General features: G+C 41.7%; 2 protein-coding genes across 9 annotated transcripts in view; both read right to left on the bottom strand.

Annotated features, from left to right (window-relative positions):
* Positions 1 to 267: 267 nt before the first annotated feature.
* Positions 268 to 1,571, bottom strand: LOC122861720 (putative pectinesterase/pectinesterase inhibitor 28). The gene has a single exon (XM_044166534.1). The coding sequence runs from the start codon at positions 1,037 to 1,039 to the stop codon at positions 368 to 370; it is 672 nt and encodes a 223-aa protein (XP_044022469.1). The 5' UTR covers positions 1,040 to 1,571; the 3' UTR covers positions 268 to 367.
* Positions 1,572 to 4,705: 3,134 nt separating this feature from the next.
* Positions 4,706 to 22,071, bottom strand: part of ccdc85ca (coiled-coil domain containing 85C, a) — a 50,105-nt gene continuing 32,739 nt past the window's right edge. Inside the window, exons 3-5 of one of the 8 annotated variants that reach the window (XM_044166203.1) lie at positions 19,824 to 19,994; positions 16,164 to 16,262; positions 4,706 to 8,048 (exon numbers count right to left, since the gene is read on the bottom strand). In XM_044166203.1, coding sequence (XP_044022138.1) covers positions 7,959 to 8,048; positions 16,164 to 16,262; positions 19,824 to 19,994 — 360 coding nt within the window. In that variant the 3' untranslated portion in view covers positions 4,706 to 7,958. Of the gene's footprint in view, positions 8,049 to 16,036; positions 16,111 to 16,163; positions 16,263 to 19,823; positions 19,995 to 20,633; positions 21,336 to 22,071 lie in introns of those variants that run through there. The other 7 variants (XM_044166204.1, XM_044166207.1, XM_044166209.1 and 4 more) reach the window with 7 other exon arrangements.

The raw sequence follows: 22,071 nt of genomic DNA, 5'->3' as shown, positions 1-22,071 counted from the left end.
ATAGAGGACTGATCAGGCTGGACTGCAGGCTGGACTGCAGGCTGGATGGAGGGCCAAGCAGGCTGGACTGCAGGATGGTCTGAAGGATGGATGGAGGGCCGGGCCGAGCCGAGCAAGCTGGACTGCAGACTGCATGGCAGGCTGAGCAGGCTGGACTGCAGGATGGAGTGCAGGCTAGATGGAGTGCTGATCAGGCTGGACTGCAGGCTGGATGGAAGGTTGAGCAGGCTGGACTGCAGGCAGGATGGAAGGCTGAGCATACTGGACTGCAGGCTGAATGGAGGGCCAAGTAGACTGGACTGCAGGCTGGATGGAAGGCTGAGCAGGTTGGACTGCAGGCTGGACTGCAGGCTAGATGGAGGGCTGATCAGGCTGGACTGTAGGATGGACTGCAAGCTGAGCAGGCTGGACTGCAGGATGGATGGAGGGCCAAGCAGGCTGGACTGCAGGATGGTCTGAAGGATGGATGGAGGGCCGGGCCTAGCAGGCTGGACTGCAGACTGCATGGCAGGCTGACCAGGCTGGACTGCAGGATGGAGTGCAGGCTAGATGGAGGGCTGATCAGGCTGGACTGCAGGTTGGATGGAAGGTTGAGCAGGCTGGACTGCAGGCAGGATGGAAGGCTGAGCAGGCTGGACTGCAGGCTGAATGGGCCAAGTAGACTGGACTGCAGGCCGGATGGAAGGCTGAGCAGGTTGGACTGCAGGCTGGATGGAAGGTTGAGCAGGCTGGGCTGCAGGCAGGATGGAAGGCTGAGCAGGCTGGACTGCAGGCTGGATGGAAGGCTGAGCAGGTTGGACTGCAAGCTGGATGGAAGGCTGAGCAGGCTGGACTGCAGGCTAGATGGAAGGCTGAGCAGGTTGGACTGCAGGCTGGACTGCAGGCTAGATGGAGGGCTGATCAGGCTGGACTGTAGGATGGACTGCAAGCTGAGCAGGCTGGTCTGCAGGATGGATGGAGGGCCAAGCAGGCTGGACTGCAGGATGGTCTGAAGGATGGATGGAGGGCCGGGCCTAGCAGGCTGGACTGCAGACTGCATGGCAGGCTGACCAGGCTGGACTGCAGGATGGAGTGCAGGCTAGATGGAGGGCTGATCAGGCTGGACTGCAGGTTGGATGGAAGGTTGAGCAGGCTGGACTGCAGGCAGGATGGAAGGCTGAGCAGGCTGGACTGCAGGCTGAATGGGCCAAGTAGACTGGACTGCAGGCTGGATGGAAGGCTGAGCAGGTTGGACTGCAGGCTGGATGGAAGGTTGAGCAGGCTGGGCTGCAGGCAGGATGGAAGGCTGAGCAGGCTGGACTGCAGGCTGGATGGAAGGCTGAGCAGGTTGGACTGCAAGCTGGATGGAAGGCTGAGCAGGCTGGACTGCAGGCTATATGGAAGGCTGAGAAGGCTGGACTGCAGGATGGACTGCAGGCTATATGGAAATCTGAGCAGACTGGACTGCAGGCTGGATTTCTAAATAACAATAGTTTATTTGAGGATTTTCAGTCAGGATTTAGAGTGCATCATAGCACAGAGACAGCACTGGTGAAAATTACAAATGACCTACCAATTGCATTAGACAATGGACTTGTCTCTGTACTCGTCTTGTTAGATCTTAGTGATGCATTCGACACCATTGACCATCACATCCTATTATAGAGACTAGGCAATATTATTAGGAAACACTCCATAAACTTTCATTGTTATGCGGATGATACACAGTTATATCTATCAATCAAGCCAGATGAAACTAATCAGTTAGCTAAACTTCAAGCATGCCTTAAGGGCATAAAAACCTGGATGACCTGCAATTTTCTGATGAAAAACGCTGCCAACACTGTAAAAAAGTTATTGCACTTGGCCCCAAACACCTTCGAGACACATTATCTAAAGATATGGTTACTCTAGTTGGCATTGCCCTGGCCTCCAGCACCACCATAAGGAACCTCAGAGTTATCTTTGATCAGGATTTATCCTTTAACTCCCACATGGAACAAACTTCATGGACTGCCTTTTTTCACCTACATAACATTGCAAAAATCAGGCACATCCTGTCTCAAAACGATGCAGAAAAACTAGTCCATGCATTTGTTACTTCTAGGCTGGACTACTGCAATTCCTTATTATCAGGCTGCCCGAATAAGTCCCTTAAGACTCTCCAGTTGATCCAGAATGCTGCGGCATTTGCAATGACAAGAACTAGGAAAAGAGATCACATTTCTCCAATATTAGCTTCTCTGCACTGGCTCTCTGTAAAATACAGAATAGAATTTAAAATCCTTCTCCTCACCTACAAAGCTCTTAATGGTCAGGCACCATCATATCTTAAAGATCTCATAATACCTTATTACCCAACTAGAACACTGCACTCCCAGAATGCAGGGTTACTTGTGGTTCCTAGAGTCTCCAAAAGTAGAATGGGAGCCAGAACCTTCAGTTATTAAGCTCCTCTCCTGTGGAATCAGATCCCAGTTTGGCTTCGGGAGGTAGACACCATCTCCACATTTAAGAGTAGGCTAAAGACTTTCCTCTTTGATAAAGCTTATAGTTAGGGCTGGCTCAGGTAAGTCCTGAACCATCCCTTAGTTATGCTTCTGCCGGGAGACTTCCCATGATCCACCTCTCTCGTCCTCCCCATCTGTATGCATTTTTATCCATTAATGCATGTTGCTAACTTGACTTCTTCTCTCTCCAGTAGTTTTGTGCTTTCTCGTTTCTCTCCTCTCTCCTTCTGTTGCTTTCAGCAGGTACTTCTACCTCTGGAGCTGCAGAGACTGGATCTTTGGTTGTGGGCCACCTGCTGCGCCTGTGTTCCTGTTACTATTATTACTATTGTCATTATTATTCCTATAACTATCCTTCCTATTATTATTAATTTATTAATATTAATATTACCACTACCATTACATTATTACTATTTAAAAATTCTAGGTGGAATTTGCATTGTGCTTCCCTCTCCCCCACCCCCCTTCTTTTTCTCTCTCTCTCTCCACCATTGAGTCTAGTTCTGGCCAAGGTTTCTGCCTGTTAAAAGGAAGTTTTTCCTTGCCACTGTCACCAATTGCTTGCTCGTAGTGGGATTTGTTGGGTCTCTGTAAATAATATAATAAAGAGTATGGTCCTGACCTGCTCTATAGGAAAACTGCAGTGAGATAACTTCTGTTATGAATTGGCACTATATAATTAAAACTGAATTGAATTGAATTGAATTGGATGGTGGGCTGAGCAGGCTGGACTGCAGGCTGGATGGAAGGCTGAGCATGCTGGACTGCAGGATGGACTGCAGACTGGATGGAGGACTAAGCAGGCTAAACTGCAGACTGGATGGAAGGTGGAACAGGCTGGACTGCAGGAAAGATGGAAGGCAGAGCAGGCTGGACTGCAGGAGGATCCAAAAAGGTGGGCAGGCCCACAAAACTCAAACAAAGGGGTAAGAACCAAAATGGAGGACGCATGCTATTTGTCCTCAAGATGCCGTGGATTGTAGCTAGGCTACCACTCTATCTGGGTTGTTTGAGATGTATGTGTTTGTGGATGTTCGTGAAGTGTGTAAGTGTGTGTGTGTGGCTTAGTAAAAGAGGAGAAAGAAAGAAAGAAAGAAAGAAAGAAAGGCACACAAAACAAGGTATAAGAGAATCCTAAATGCCACGGCAAGACACAATAATTGTCCCTTTATCATACAGAAACCCAGCAGTGAACTTGCATTTGGCAACTGTGTTATTGTTCATAGAAAACGTAATTCAGTTGGCATTATGTTTCCCTCAAAATGAATTTGCTGTTGCAAATTTGTTGTATATAAACACAATTTCTAGCAGACAGGGCTACTCCGACCACACTGCTAGGTCATTAATGTAGATGTTAAATAGAACTGGAGACAAGCTGTTGCCCTGAAAGACACCTCTCCCTTGAATGAAGAGATTTGTAGTTTTGTTGCCAATTTTTGTTCCACATTTATTGCTGACATACATATACTTATGCACATACATTGACTTAATTGTGTCATAAAGTTTACCCCCTACACCGATTTGGAGAATTTTATAAAATAATCCCTTTTCCCAAATAGAATCAAAAGCCTTTTTAAAGTCAATAAAACATGTAAAGATTTGACCCTTGTTTTTTTGGTGTACGTGATGATTAATTAGTGTGTAGAGTGTAAACGTGGTCAGTAGTGTGGTGATTTGGTAAAAAGCCAATTTACCTTTTATTCAGGATATTGTGTTCCATATGCAAGGCCAGCATCCGGGCATTGATAATGCTGCAAAAAACCTTCCCCAGATTAATGCTCACACAACCGCACACAACCCTCAACCTTGTTAGAATTACTATGTACTGTAGTATGGAACTGGGATTCAGTTATATTTGTGCCACTAGGAGGCAGTATAGTCTAATATAAACTAAACTACATTTACCTTTTACATGCACTTAGTCCACAAACATCCACAGAGCAGACATTTCCAAATAATCTCTAATTGATTATAGCTGAACTCTCCTGATGCTCTTTTGTTGTAGTTAATGTGGAAAAGTTATGAAACAAATCACATTCTAGTAACCATCAGTCATTTTAAGGTGGAATCAAGTAAATGTGTGAGGAGAGAGCTTTTTTGGATTCCGTCCTTAGGGATATTGCAACCAACTGGGTCTGAATAATTCATGTTTACCATCAAGCTTTGACCTTTTCACAAATTCTCTGCATTAAATAACACAAAGTCAACAACACAGATTTAGAAAGAAAGTATACTTTTTTATTAAATTTTATTTCAAAAGCATCTAAAAGTGGCTTTTTAATTTTTTCATATCATAATCATATACTACTAAAATAAATTTTCAGCTACATACAGCTTATTCAAAAATATAAAGGCATGCTACTCCATGGTAACCTATTGGAAATATGTATTTATAAATAGCACTTGTCTTTCTCTAAAATGCACTTTCACAGAGGAATATTTCATCACTAGGTCAATGACAGAATAAGCAGTGCATCTGAATGTCTCTATAAGAAATTATTTTGTGTTTTTCAACATATTTGTAAAACATAACTTTGTGCTCTTAAGAAATAAAAAAAGTCAGCAGTTTTGTGTATAATGGAGTAAGGGTTTTCAACAAAGGTCACTTTGCACATTTGTAAGCATTCTACTGATGTATTTTCTCTGGACCTGAAAATAAAACAACTGTCAATTTAAACAGAAATATCTTCTATAGAAATAGCCTGATATAAAACATTTGTTTACTCTTTCAAATGATTACTGTTCATATTGTACAAGTGGCTGCTAGTTTAGGCGACCACATATAACTTGGGTTCATTACCAAACACAAGTCACCGGCTACATTCAGAATTTTTAACCACGCATTCAATAAATGCACACACTTTCTTATCCAGTAAAATAGGACATAAAGACGGCATAACCATTTTTAAGAGAAAGACAGCACATGGTGCACACATAACATCTTTACCAATGTGTTGAACTCAAAGAATTTCATAGGAAATTCCACTATCTTTGTATATCAAAATCATTTAGAACAAATGTGAGAATAAACAAAAAGAAAGTATGCAGCATTTAACTTAATTTATGACTCCTACATAAATTGTAAAACACGAGTGTACAGTATATAGAAACATTATCCTGAAACATGTAAAATTTCAATCTGAAGAGTGTCTGTTAAATTGAGACAATAGTGTATACTAGCTGTTAAGAGACCTAACTATGATCTAAGTAGGTAGAACTCAAATATCCAAAACTCCAAAAGTCCAAGCTAGCTTCTGGTAACTAGGTATTTTAGCTAAGAGGTTAGCTAATTTGATAGTTTGTAGTCCTTATCTTTTTTCATGTCCACTCAAAATGGTCATGGTGGGAATAAAGTTATAATTGTAGTGCTAAGTCACCTGAAATGATCAAAGTTTGCTTGAAATTGCAAAATATAAAAATGGATATTATTATCATTTTATGTAATTCGAACATAAGATAACATTGTTGTAGACACTTACAAACTAAGCAAGGCAAAATGATTTGCTAGGGCTATTTAATATCCTGTTTTTAGAAAAGGAACACTGAGACATTTTGGGAAATGCAGTTATTTGTCTTACTCATAGTGTGATAAGAAGACTGCATCAATTTAATGTCTGTGGCTCCTTGTTGTATTTAGCGTAGCTTAGCACCAAGATAGAAAGAAAACGTTGCCCTTGTTCATCAAAAGGGGACCAAGTCACCTACTAACATCTTCTAAGCTGCCTTATTTACACACTGTATATTGTGTATTCAAATTGTATAAACAGAAAATGACATGATATTGTCATTTCAGGGGTTGCAGTGACTGCAAGGCGCACTCACTTGTCCTCATAGTGGGGTTGCCAGGTTTGCACAATTACCCTGAAAAAAAACCCCCAGATGACTGTTGGATGAATTGGTGGCTAGTTTGGACCCAACAAAAGACAACATGTAAATACTATGTTTTTGGAGTTCTTAGAGAGATATTCAGTTTTGATGGAGGCTTAAGCTTTTTTAAAGATTATTTTTTGGGCTTTTTGCCTTTATTTGATAGGCTGAACAGCTGAAGAGAGACAGGAAATGTGAGAGAGAAAAAGAGGATGACATGCAGCAAAGAGTCGTGGGCTGTAGTAAGGACTTAGCCTTGTACATGGGGCGCACGCTCTACCAGGTGAGCTACCAGGGCACCCCGCAATCTTCTAATCTTACTGTGATTAAGACAGCACAAGCATGTTTCCCAAGCGTGTCCCTTAGAGCATCTCATAATAGTCTCAAGTAAAAGCAGTTCCTAAGGAAGAGAGAAGCCTGAAATATTAACATTTTATGTCCTCATGTACATACAGTGGTGTGAAAAAGTGTTTGCCCCCTTCCTGATTTCTTTTTTTTTTTGCATGTTTGTCACACTTAAATGTTTCAGGTCATCAAACAAATTTAAATTAGTAAGATAACACAAATAAACACAAAATGCAATTTTTAAATGAAGGTTGTTATTATCACTTTTTCACACAGGGCCATGTAGGTTTGGATTTTGTTTTCCCTTAATAACAACCGTCATTTAAAAACTGTATTTTGTGTTTACTTGAGTTATCTTTGACTAATATTTAAATTTGTTTGATGATCTGAGACATTTAAGTGTGACAAACTAAAGAAATCAGGAAGGGGGCAAACACTTTTTCACACCACTGTATGTCTTTGTGGCATTCCTCAAAACAGGAATTTTCATTGCTTAGTTTTTAGTCCTGACTTTGACTACATTTATGTACAGAAGGTATGAAACAAGAGCCAGCAGTTTTCATGCATACATGAGTAATTCTGCTGTTTAAATATAAGCATTAAAAGAAAAAGATAAATCGCAAAAAGTTTCTGTGGTTCCGGGCTTTGACTTTTTTGAATTGTTACTGTGCGTTCACACTGTAAATGACACGATCGTCATGTCATGTCCATGAATTTCCAAGAAATTAAATAAAAGTTTTGATGTAAAGCTCCAGCTAACTCAGTTATATTTCCAATATTAAGTGTCACTTTTTATGTGTGTGTCTAGGTGGTAATTCTGACAATTATTGAACCATTTAGGAGCTATTAAGGCTTAAAGTGAGCTTTTCTGGTTGTGTTTGCTTGACTGACCGGTGTCTCAGCCTATCACATTAAGCCATGGTGACTGCTGCTTGCGTTTGAGCTCCAACCAGGCTTCCGTCACATTTCTCACATTTGGATTTTCTGCTTTCAAGATGGCAAAAGGTAAACCCAAATCCAGGCTTTTATGAGATTGGTTGTGTGTCCATCTGCACCAAAGGTGTGACTGCCAGAGTCTTCCAGTGTTGGCATTTCAGTACTATGTCCTGCTAGACTGAGCTGATCCATTATGACTCAGTTTAGTTCAGGCTGAGTAGTTGTAGTTTGATAGCCAAGAGAGCAAATCCCATGCAGAAAAGCTTCCAGTCCAAACTAGGTTTGCTGGGACCACTTGTGATTTCACTTGGTGTCTGACAACTATAAATGCCCTTTAAACTGGTTGCCTGAAAGCTTCTGTCGGATGGAAGGCTTGGAGCCGGCAGCATCACCCAGCTTTCTCCAAACCACCTGAGAGGGAGAAATAGCACAGTGTCATACAGTAACATTAGATGAAATCAAAGTGTGATAGTTCTTAGAAAGTCAGTCATAGGAAACACGTTGTGACAGAAAGTGGAATATATCCACATATATATATACATATATATACATATATATACACATATATATACATATACATATGTATACATATATATATACATATACATATACACATATATATACATATATATATATATACATATATACACATATATATACATATACATATATATACACATATATATACATATACATATATATACATATATATACATATATACATATATATACACATATATATACATATACATATGTATACATATATATACATATACATATACACATATATATACATATATATATACATATATACACATATATATACATTTACATATATATATACACATATATATACATATACATATATGTATATATATATCCACTCCACCTTTCTGTACAGTTTTGCATAGTAATATTTCTGTGCATTTTCTTTTCATTTCTCTTTTATCCATGTGTTGGACTGTCATTTGTAATTTGTATCTTGCCTGTTCCACATGTATATATGGTTTTCTTGTTTCTTTAATTTTACTGTACCTATAGATAGTCTATATCTTAAATGTGTGTGTATATATAGGATTTCTTGATATCAGCCACTTCAGTTATGTTCCGGTGGTACATCCCATGTAGGGGTTTGTCCGTTTGTCCTCCCATGATGGTCCCTTCTCCCTCTGTTCCCCATTGCCTGTTGGGGCCTTATCTTGGATGTACTTGTGGATCTTGGATGTTTCATCCTGGATAGTGGCGTCGGGGTTGCCTTGCATTCATCCTCGCCATGATCTTATCTTTCAGGTCAGTCGCTGCCTCGTTCAGCGTGGTTTCTCTTGGGGCTTCGTACCCAATCTCTCTGTATATATATACATATACATATACATATATATATATATATATATATATATATATATACATATATACATACATATATACATATACACATATATACATATACACATATATATATACATATATATACATACATATATATACACACATATATATATTCATATATATATATACACACACATATATATATACATATATATATATATACATATATATATACATATATACATACATATATACATATATACATATATATATATATACACATATATACATACATATATATACATATATACATACATATATACATACATATATATACATATACATATATACATATATATACACATATATATACATATATATACATATATACATATATATATACATATATACGCATATATATACATATATACATATATATATACATATATACACATATATATACATATATACACATATATACATATATACATATATATACACACATATATGCATATGTGCATCAGCACAGAAGGGCATCAGCACAGAAGGGCATTGGCAGAGGAACCAGAGGAGCCAAACACCAACTCCTGGTTGACAGAACAGTGACCCAAGACTGCAGAGCCCGACACACCAACCTGTGTCCAGGCCAATGGCAAGCCACTTGCACAAGTATCCATCAAACGTGGCATATACCAAGGAGATGCTCTGTCCCCACTGCTGTTCTGCATAGGACTGAACCCCCTCAGCCAAATAATCAACAAGACTGGCTATGGATACCGACTCAGGAACGGGGCCACCATCAGTCACCTCCTCTACATGGATGACATCAAGCTATACGCTAAGAGCGAGCGGGACATCGACTCACTGATCCACACTACCAGGATCTACAGCTCTGACATTGGGATGTCATTCGGGCTTGAGAAGTGCAGTCGAATGGTGACAAAGAGAGGGAAGGTAGTCCACACAGAAGGGGTCTCACTCCCAGAAGGAACAATAGCAGACATTGAGGATGGTTACAAGTACCTTGGAATACCACAGGCAAATGGCAACCTCGAAGAGGCAACAAGAAAGATGGCAACGGCCAAATACCTCCAACGAGTGAGGCAAGTCCTAAGAAGTCAGCTCAATGGCAAGAACAAGGCCCAGGCAATAAACAGCTACACCCTGCCAGTGATCAGATACCCTGCAGGAATAATAAGGTGGCCAAAGGAAGAGATACAGACCACAGACGTTAAGACGCGAAAGCTCCTCACCATGCATGGAGGGCTCCATCCCAAATCCAGCACCCTGAGACTGTATGCTAGCCGTAAGGAAGGCGGCCGTGGGCTAGTGAGTGTCAGAGCCACTATCCAGGATGAAACATCCAAGATCCACAAGTACATCCAAGATATGGCCCCAACAGATGACGTGCTCAGGGAATGTCTCAGGCAATGGGGAACAGAGGAAGACGTGCTGGAGGAGGGACCATCATGGGAGGACAAACCCCTACATGGGATGTACCACCGGAACATAACTGAAGTGGCTGATATCAAGAAGTCCTACCAATGGCTAGAGCGGGCTGGATTGAAGGACAGCACAGAGGCACTCATCATGGCTGCACAGGAGCAGGCCCTGAGCACCAGAGCAAGAGAGGCCCAGATCTACCACACCACACAAGACCCAAGGTGTAGGCTGTGCAAAGAGGCCCCTGAGACAATCCAGCACATAACTGCAGGGTGTAAGATGCTGGCAGGAAAAGCATACATGGAGCGCCATAACCAAGTAGCTGGCATAGTGTACAGGAACATCTGCACTGAGTATGGACTGGAAACCCCGAGGTCAAAGTGGGAAACACCTCCAAAGGTGGTAGAGAATGACCGAGCCAAGATCCTGTGGGACTTCCAGATCCAGACTGACAGAATGGTGATGGCGAACCAGCCTGACATCGTGGTGGTTGACAAACAGCAGAGGAAAGCCGTTGTGGTTGACGTGGCGATACCAAGCGATGGCAACATCAGGAAAAAGGAACATGAGAAATTAGAGAAGTACCAAGGGCTCAGAGAAGAGCTGGAGAAGGCCTGGAAGGTGAAGGCAACAGTGGTGCCCGTGGTCATCGGGGCACTCGGGGCAGTGACCCCCAAACTGGAGGAGTGGCTACAGCAGATCCCTGGAAGAACACCAGACATCTCGGTCCAGAAGAGTGCAGTACTGGGAACAGCGAAGATACTGCGCAGAACCCTCAAGCTCCCAGGCCTCTGGTAGAGGACCCGAGCTCGAAGGATGAGACCACCCACGGAGGGTGAAGGACAAAGTTTTTTTTGTGTATATATATATATATATATATATATATATATGTATGTGTATATGTGTATATGTATATATGTGTATATATATATAATATGTTCAGTATACATACATTATATTATATCCCAAATCCTTAGGGATGAATTAAATCTTACTTTACAGGTAGAGGTTAGGATTAGAGGATGTTAGGGTGCACAGTGCAGACAACTGTTCATAGATGAAATAGCTAAATTCTAAACTGGAGCATGTGCATGTAATATTAGAAGAATCTTTTTTTTAATGTAAGAAATCGCTACACATGAAGTGTATAACACCATGATAGTATATAGTCCAATGCCATAGTTTTAAATCTAAGTCTGGTGATATTCTAGATTTTTCTTATTGTCAACAAATCCTCTGAAAAGACTTAAACCAACAGTAAACTGATCACCATGAACACACACACTGTAGTTTATTTTCACTCAATCCCACACACACCGTCCTGCTGCCCCAAATACTCACTAGAGCAGCAAATGTGGACTAATCCGCCGCTGAAAATAGCCCCCAACAAATGCACTATTTCCTCCTGTTTGAGTAACATTTGTTAAAAACTACAGTGAACAGCTGTTTCAGAGAATTACTGCCCCTTTTTTAACATGAAACTATATATTTGTGAGCTGTTTTAAAGATTTACGTCTTCAGTAAGAACCAATGGGGTCTGAGCTGAGAGCAACAGACAGGAAGTGAGACAGTACTGAGAGACGGACTGACATGTTGTTTGTTTGGGTCTTTTCATGGAATTTGTTGACAATAACAAAAATTTAGAATACCGCCAGCTTTATCTTTTAACCTGAAGGGTATTTGTCTTGGCACACTGCCAGGATTGGTGGGTTATCTCACAGAGTAAAATTGCTCTTGCTCTGGTATTTACCAAACAAAAAAAAACTTGAGTGTTCAATGTGAAGATAAATGCTAGACAAAAACAACATGAACATGTGTGTGTGAGAGAGATAGGTCAGGGTGTCTGTCTTATGAATAGTGTCTTTTGTTTCTCCCTGCGTTAGGGTTGAATGCACTAGACCATCACAAGTGTCAGCAACACGCACACGCCACCAGTCACGAACACACCACTTTCACTACATGAAAGTATTTTTTATTTATTTTATGTTTTGTGTAATATTACCATGTACACTAACCATGTCAGTGTTTCAACAACACTGACTAATTTCACCCAGTATGTGAGTTGTCCTACTAGATAGGAGAGGACACTGGACCTGCTGTATGCTAACGTTAAGGACCCCCCCCCCGCCTCTGTTTAAAAGGTAGCCTGCGACCACAAGGACAGTGAGGAGATGGGCCTCATGGAGAGTATATTGATGGACTTACTGAGTGCATCACTGGCTACATTAACTTCTGTGTGGACTACAATGTCCCAACTAAGGTGGTCCATTGTTATCCAAATAACAAACCGTGGGTAACAAAGGACATCAAACGTAGAAAAGGTTTCAGTCGTAGTCATCAGAAATAGGTCAGTTTCAGGTGAAACTAGGCAGAGTCATTAGCAGATACTCAGGAAGACTCCTTCCTGAGGGCAGAGTTTAAGTAACACAGAGTAGCTTAAATTTCTGAGTACCCGGTCCATTTTTCACAATTGAGAATGACTTCAGGATGGGAGCCAAAACGTCTTGATTCTGAAAACAGTGTCCAGATGACTACGACTGAAACCTTTTCTATGATAGAACACTCCTGGATGAATGAGGGACTACACCGTCTTAAAGGACATCAAAGACATCCTGAATGCCAAGAGGGAGGCCTTTTCTGATGGTAATAGGGAGGAGGTGAGGGCAATCCAGGCTGACCTGAAGGTGAAGATCAGGGAGGCCAAGGAGAAGTACAGGAGGAAGCTGGAGCGGAAACTCCAGCAGAACTACATGAGAGAGGTCTGGAGCGGCATGAAGAGCATCACTGGCTTCAGACCGACTGGCAGCAGAGGAGTTGAAGGCAGCTTGGACAGGGCCAACAAACTTAATCTGTTCTTTAACAGATTCGACACACCGGCTCCTGCTCATCCCCCCTCTAACTCAGCTGCTGTTGGCCCTCAAACTCCTCTGAGTCCACTGTTCCCCCCCTCCTCCATTTTCCTGGGAGAGTCATGGTTTTTGCATTAATTGCAAAATATGATAAAAAGTAGTCCACACATCAGTCTCTCTATTTTTCTGTCTACATGTTTCACACATCTGTGTTCAGTCAGTTCTTCTCTTTACAGTTAGTTTCTAAGACGTTAGTACCATAAGTCCTACTCCCCCCTCAACTGGCTCTCAGGCTAACAGCCCTTTTCACACTGATGACTCCCCCCCTCCCCTGCTTGTAACCTCTGCTGTGTGCCTGACTGCTGACCAGGTGAGAGGACAGCTGATGAAACTCCACTCAAACAAGGCTGCAGGCCCCGATGGAGTTAGCCCCGGGGTGCTAAAAGCCTGTGCCCCCCAGCTATGTGGAGTCCTTCAACATGCCTTCAACCTTCAAAGGGTCCCTGTTCTGTGGAAGACATCTTGCCTTGTTCCTGTGCCGAAGACGCCGTGTCCCAGTGGCTCCAAGGACTACAGACTGGTGGCACTGACCTCCCACATAATGAAGACCCTGGAGAGACTGGTGCTGGAACAGCTGCGGCCCATGGTCAGACCCCTACTGGACCCCCTTCAGTTCGCCTACCAGCCCCGGCTGGGAGTTGAGGATGCCATCATCTTCCTGCTTAACCGCATCCACACCCACCTGAACAAGCCGGCAAGCATGGTGAGGATCATGTTTTTTGACTTCTCCAGTGCTTTCAACACCATCCAGCCAGCACTTCTGGGTGAGAAGCTGGCAGCGATGCAGGTGGATGCCCCCCTCGTGTCCTGGATTGTGGACTATCTGACTGGCAGACCACAGCACGTGTGCCTGCAGCACTGTGTGTCGGACAACATAGTCAGCAACACTGGGGCCCCTCAGGGGACTGTCCTCTCTCCCTTCCTCTTCACCATATACACCACGGACTTCAGCTACCACACAGAGTCCTGCCACCTTCAGAAGTTTTCTGATGACTCTGCTGTGGTGGGATATATCAGCGGTGGTGATGAGACTGAGTACAGGGCTGTGGTGGGGAACTTTGTCTCATGGTGTGAGCAGAACCATCTGCAGCTCAATGCGACAAAGTCTAAGGAGCTGGTTGTAGACCTACGAAGGGCCAAGGCACCGGTTTGCATGCAGGGGGTCAGCGTGGACATTGTAGAGGACTACAAGTAACTGGGAGTACACATAGACAATAAACTGGACTGGGCTGAGAACACTCAAGCTCTTTACAGGAAGGACCAGAGCTGCCTCTATTTTCTGAGGAGGCTGAGGTCCTTCATCATCTGCCAGACAATGCTGAGGATGTTTTATGAGTCTGTGGTGGCCAGTGCTATCCTGTATGCTGTTGCATGCTGGGGCAGCAGGCTGAGGGTAGCGAACACTAACTGACTCAATAAACTGCCAGTGACATTGTAGGAGTGGAGCTGGACTCTCTGGCGGTGGTGTCAGAGAGGAGGATGCTGGCTAAACTACATGCCATCTTGGACAGTGTCTCCCACCCACTCCATGACGTGCTGGTCAAACAAAGGAGTACCTTCAGCGGAAGACTCATCCCCCCAAAAAGCACCACAGAGCACCACAGGAAGTCATTCCTGCCTGTGGCCATCAAACTCTTTAACTCCTCCCTCTAAGTGTTAGTCTATATGAACCTAAGTCACTAAACTGGACATCACTGTAATACTTGACATAACTGTGCAATATTCTGTGTTAATATTGCTGTGCAATATACCCTTTTCAGTTTAAAATTCCCTATTTATTGATATTTAGTCATACTTCTATTACTGCTGTGCAATATCCTCCGTCTCATTATAATCTTAATAAGCTTAACTTGACAGTTCCTGCACTATTACTTTATACTGTACCACCACTTTGTACTTCACACTTATTTTAATTTTATGCTTTTACCCACTTGGTACTTAATTTATTTTCTGACCTGTATGATAGTGTATTATATTTTTTTGCTTAGTACTTCTATTCCTTTGTGCACTGACGAGATAGTGAGCTGCTATAACAAAAGTTCCCCTCGGGGATCAATTAAGTATTTCTGATTCTGATTGTGATTATTTCATATGTTGGTATATGCTGTAGTTGGCTTAATTCTTGTTTATACATTACAAACCAAGTTTTTTTTTTAGTTTAACTGATGGATAAGTCTGTTTTTGATGCTGCAGGCCAAATGCCACATGCAGGACAATAAAGACTGTACTGAAAACTTCTCTGTTCAAATCCAGAGAACTTTATTTTAAATTCTGATTAAGATCCCAACTTTTCTAAAGATACCAACTACATGAGACTGAAATTTTGGGGAAGTCATGCACATCTAGAATATTTTCATTTGTTGTAATAGTGTGCTGCGCCAGTGTCACTAAATTAATAGACAGTATTTTTCTAACTTAAACCCTAATTAAAACAAGCTTTATGCAGTATAATGTAGTAACAGTCTGTCAATCAGTAGGTACAGTAAATTAAATTTTGTGTTAGTTTGACTGAGAAGAGTGAAGAAGAAACTACCACCACTGCCAGACAAATTAGTATGGAAAACAAAAACATTAGTTTTTTTGGCATCCTTGCATTTTAGAAGTGATTTCCTGTAGGACGTTTGGCTCACTGTCTCACTTTTAACAAACTACACATTTGACTTGGACACAAATCAAAACCTGCATTTCTAGAATCAGAGACTGTAGAATATGCTGAATCACCATGTTTGACATATCTTTGGTTGTGACATCTATGGACCGACTGAGGAGCTGTAACGTTGTGTGTAGGTGCATTTCTGTTGGAAGAAAGAAAGACAGAAAAAGAAAGAAAGCTCATATTGAAACCTACGTTGCACATCTCTCTGACAATGGCCTTCTCTTTCTCACTAAGATCTTCATCATATTCTTGTGAGCTCTGCCTGTCCAGCTTCTCATGGACCTCCAGCACCTACACACACGCACACCAAACAAAATATCATGTCCTATCCCTTTGATGTACTGTAATATACAGTTTTAATTCAACATTTCAAGTTGAGTAAGTTATATATATATTACATATAAACTACTCAAGTTTAGGAACCCCTGACAATTTCCATGATTTTCATTTATAAATATTTGGGTGTTTAGATCAGCAATTTCATTTTGATCTATCAAATAACTGAAGGACACAGTAATATTTCAGTAGTGAAATGAGGTTTATTGGATTAACAGAAAATGTGCAATATGCATCAAAACGAAATTAGACAGGTGCATAAATTTGGGCACCCTTGTCATTTTGTTGATTTGAATACCTGTAACTACTTAGCACTGATTAATTGGAACACACAATTGGTTTGGTGAGCTCATTAAGCCTTGAACTACATAGACAGGTGCATCCAATTATGAGAAAAGGTATTTAAGGTGGCCAATTGAAAGTTGTTGTTCTCTTTGACTCTCCTCTGAAGAGTGGCAACATGGGGGCCTCAAAACAACTCTCAAATGACCTGAAAAAAAAAAGATTGTTCTACATTATGGTTTAGGGGGAGGCTACAAAAAGTTATCGCAGAAATATAAGCTGTCAGTGTCCACTGTGAGGAACATAGTGAGGAAATGGAGGACCACAGGCACAGTTCTTGTTAAGGCCAGAAGTGGCAGGCCACATAAAATATTGGAGAGGCAAAGGCGAAGGATGGTGAGAACGGTCAAAAACAGCCCACAGACCACCTCCAAAGACCTACAACATCAACTTGCTGCAGATGGTGTCACTGTGCATCGTTCAACAATTCAGCGCACTTTGCACAAGGAGAAGCTGTATGGGAGAGTGATGCGAAAGAAGCCTTTTCTGCACACACACCACAAACGGAGTCGCTTGAGGTATGCAAACACACATTTGGACAAGCCAGCTTCATTTTGGAATAAGGTGCTGTGGACTGATGAAACAAAGATTGAGTTATTTGGTCATAACAAGGGGCGTTATGCATGGCGGCAAAAGAACACAACGTTCCAAGAAAAACACTTGCTACCCACAGTAAAATTTGGTGGAGGTTCCATCATGCTGTGGGGTTGTGTGGCCAGTGCCGGTACTGGGAATCTGGTTAAAGTTGAGGGTCGCATGGATTCCACTCAATATCAGCAAATTCTTGAGAATAATGTTGAGGAATCAGTCACAAAGTTGAAGTTACACCGGGGCTGGATATTTCAACAAGACAATGACCCAAAACACTGCTCAAAATCTACTCTGGCCTTTCTGCAGAGGAACAAGTACAATGTTCTGGAATGGCCATCCCAGTCCCCAGACCTGAATATCATTGAACATCTGTGGGGTGATTTGAAGCGGGCTGTCCATGCTCGGCAACCATCAAACCTAACTGAACTGGAGATGTTTTGTAAGGAGGAATGGTCCAAAATACATTCATCCAGAATCCAGACACTCATTACAGGCTATAGGAAGCGTCTAGAGGCTGTTATTTCTGCTAAAGGAGGCTCTACTAAATATTGATGTGATTTTTCTGTTGGGGTGCCCAAATTTATGCACCTGTCTAATTTCGTTTTGATGCATATTGCACATTTTCTGTTAATCCAATAAATCTCATTTCACTACTGAAATATTACTGTGTCCTTCAGTTATTTGATAGATCAAAATTAAATTGCTGATCCAAACACCCAAATATTTATAAATGATGGAAATTGTCAGGGGTTCCTAAACTTTTGCATACAACTGTATATATATATATATATATATATATATATATATATATATATATATATATATATATATATATATACAGTGCATCCGGAAAGTACGCTTCACTTTTCCCACATTTTGTTATGTTACAGCCTTATTCAAAAATTGATTAAATTCATTGTTGAATTTTCCTCCAAATTCTACAAACAATACCCCATAATGACAATGTGAAAGAAGTTTGTGAAATCTTAAATCGAAAAAAAAATCACATGTACATACGTATTCACTGCCTTTGCTATGACACTCAAAATTGAGCTCAGGTGCATCCTGTTTCCACTAATCATACTGAGCGATCGGGGGGAGAAGGGCCTTAGTCAGGGAGGTGACCAAGAACCCGATGGTAACTTTGACAGAGCTCCAGCGTTTTTCTGTGGAGAGAGGAAAACCTTCCAGAAGAACAATCATCTCTGCAGCACTCTACCAATCAGGCCTATATGGTAGAGTGGCCAGATAGAAGCTACTCCTCAGTAAAAGGCACATGACAGCCTGCCTGAAGTTTGCCAAACGGCACCTGAAGGACTCTCAGACCATGAGAAACACAATTCTCTGGTCTGATGAAAAAGAGATTGAACTCTTTGGCCTGAATGGCAAGTGTCATGTCTGGAGGAAACCAGGCACCGCTCATCACCTGGACAACACCATCCACACAGTGAAGCATGGTGGTGGCAGCATCATGCTGTGGGGATGTTTTTCAGCGGCAGGAACTGGGAGACTAGTCAGGATCGAGGAAAAGATGAATGTGGCAATGTACAGAGACATCCTTGATGAAAACCTGCTCAAGAGCGTTCTGGACCTCAGACTGGGGCGAAGGTTCATCTTCCAACAGGACAACAACCCTAAGCACACAGCCAAGATAACAAAGGAGTGGCTACGGGACAACTCTGTGAATGTCCTTGAGTGGCCCAGCCAGAGCCCAGACTTGAACCCGACTGAACATATCTGGAGAGCTCTGAAAATGGCTCTGCACCAACGCTCCCCATCCAACCTGATGGAGCTAGAGAGGTCCTGCAAAGAAGAATGGGAGAAACTGCCCAAAATATGTCAAGCTTGTAGCATCATACTCAAAAAGATTCGAGGCTTTAATTGGTGCCAAAGGTGCTTCAACAAAGTATTGAGCAAAGGCTGTGAATACTTGTACATGGGATTTCTTTCGGTTTTTATTTTTAATTATTTTGCAAAGATTTCAAACAAACTTCTTTCACATTGTCATTATGGGATTTTGTTTGTAGAATTTTGAGGAAAATAATGAATTTAATCAGTTTTGGAATAAGGCTGTAACATAAAAATGTGGAAAAAGCAAAGCACTGTGAATACTTTCCAGATGCACTGTATATATATATGAGAAGAAATGCAATATTTAAATGGCCTGCATAAATACACATAAATACACGTAACTAGATTCAAGAGCTTCCTAGTAAAACCTTCGGCTTATATTAGCCGCTAGGGTGCAGCTGCAGTCATTTACTGAAATCACATTGTGTGTGAACCTATTTACACATTCTAACTTGCACCTTGTACTTTCCTCTAAATATTCAAGCAGTTGATATGTCTTTATCAAAACCATACTTAGACCCAGAATGGGAAACTGATTGACAACGTCAGTCGAAGTAGCATAGGTTTACCTCAACGACAGCATCCAGCACTGTAGAAAATGATGGAAGTGATGCTTCTTTGACCCGTAATTAGCTTTAGTATATACCTGGCTTTATTTTGCCCAAGTTACCTTTTAAATAGCAGACAGCTACACAGCCTTAAACTGCTCACACAGGCTGGTTTGTGGCCTACCTTCATTGCGTGGACTACAGCTTCTGGTTTCTGCTCCGGGGGGAGGTAGAACCCTGTGGGGGAGGGTTCACTGCTGGGGGTCCGAGCAGCACCCTGGGGAGGCAGGTGCACCCTCTGATCACAATCATTGTAATCACCAAGTAAACAGACAGGAACGCATGTAGAGATATGCTGTAGCAACACCCAGCAGTAAAAGAAAAGAAACAAAGAGAGAAAAATAACTCTATAGAAGATAGGAAGGGGAATAACAGGAGACGGTATGACAGGACGCAGCAGCACTGCTGAGGCAGGTAGGTATGTGTTCTCACGGCGACAAGAGATACAGTAGACCTGCTGTGTTTGCAGTAAAGCAGGAGAGGTCAATCAGTCAGTCAGACAGACTTATCAATAGGGGAGATAGGATGTCCTGCATCTCACATTTTCCTTAGATTTTAATGATGTCAGTGCAGCTGTCAGCGATGATACTGTTAGATAATGACAGAAACCTGAGCTTTTGATACCACTTCTTTGCCAGTGTTTTTATCTTTGATCATCACTTCAAGTTGGTTCTGATGCAACCAAATGGTTGATTCAGTCCCACACACTTAAAGAAGCAAACATACATAATAAACTGAAATTTCTAACCCTGACATGATATATGACAGAAAATCAAATCACTGAGGAGATACAGTTGTGTTCAAAAGTTTACATACACTTGTAAAGAACATGTATGTCATGGCAGTTTGAGTTTCCAATAATTACTACAACTCTTAATTTTCTGTGATGGAATCATTGGAGCACATACTTCTTTGTCACAAAAAACAGTCATGAAATTTGCTTCATTTATGACTTTATTTTAGGTCTTCTGAAAATGTGACCAAAACTACTGGGTCAAAAATATACATACAGCAACTTCAACAATCGATTGTGGTGATGTAGAAAGTTGTATCAATCAAATTTGCTTTGTGACATGACCTTGTTAACTTCTTATGAGTGCTTCTGATTGTCTACAGCTGGTGGCTTGTCTGAGTCCATTTAAATAGGGCTTGTTTGATACACTCATTAGACTCAACCATAAACGCTATGATGGGCAAGTCTAAGGAGCTCAGCATGGATCTGAAGAAGCGGATCATTGACTTGAACAAGTCAGGAAAGTCACTTGGAGCCATTTCAAAGCAGCTACAGGTCCCAAGATCCACTGTGCAAACAATTGTTTGTAAGTATATAGTGCATGGCACAGTTGTGTCACTGCCACGATCAGGAAGACCACGCAAGCAATCAACTGCTGCTGAGAAAAAATTGGTCAGGATGGTCAGGAGTCGACCAAGAACCACCAAAAAGCAGGTCTGCGATGAATTAGAAGCTGCTGGAACACAGGTGTCAGTGTCCACAGTTAAGCGTGTTTTACATCGCCATGGGTTGAGAGGCTGCCGTGCAAGAAGGAAGCCCTTGCTCCAGAAGCGGCACCTTAAGGCTCGACTGAAGTTTGCTGCTGATCACATGGACAAAGAAAAGGCCTTCTGGTGGAAGGTTCTGTGGTCAGATGAAACAAAAAAACGAGTTATTTGGCCACAATGACCAGACATATGTTTGGAGGAGAAAAGGTGAGGCCTTTAACCCCCAAAACACCATACCTACCGTCAAGCATGGTGGTGGTAGTATTATGCTACCACCACCATGGGTGGGCTGTTTTTCTGCCAGTGGAACTGCTGCTTTACAGAACATGTGGACATTGCTGAAGAAACAAGTCCGTTTCAGAGCGCAAACAAATTTAGCTGAACTGCACCAAATCTGTCAAGAGGAATGGTCAAAGATTCAACCAGAAGCTTGTCAGAAGCTTGTGAATGGCTACCAAAAGCGCATAATTGAGGTGAAAATGGCCAAGGGACATTTAACCAAATATTAACATTGCTGTAGGTATATTTTTGACCCAGTAATTTTGGTCACATTTTCAGAAGACCTAAAATAAAGTCATAAATGAAGCAAATTTCATGACTGTTTTTTGTGACAAAGAAGTATGTGCTCCAATGATTCCATCACAGAACATTAAGAGTTGTAGTAATTATTGGAAACTCAAACTGCCATGACATACATGTTCTTTACAAGTGTCTGTAAACTTTCGACCACAACTGTACAAAAGCAATTTTTTCCTCCCACATCTCATCCACAATTCCCACAAGCATTTGCACATAAATCCAATTATCTGAATAGATGTCTATGTTAGCCACTGTAAGGAATCACTGAGGGATTTGTCACTTGACACTATTTG

Source organism: Siniperca chuatsi, linkage group LG15 (genome assembly GCF_020085105.1).
Source record: "Siniperca chuatsi isolate FFG_IHB_CAS linkage group LG15, ASM2008510v1, whole genome shotgun sequence".
NCBI classification, from domain to species: domain Eukaryota; kingdom Metazoa; phylum Chordata; class Actinopteri; order Centrarchiformes; family Sinipercidae; genus Siniperca; species Siniperca chuatsi.
Note: the sequence above shows the minus strand (reverse complement) of the source record. Positions and strands in the feature narration are given on the sequence as shown.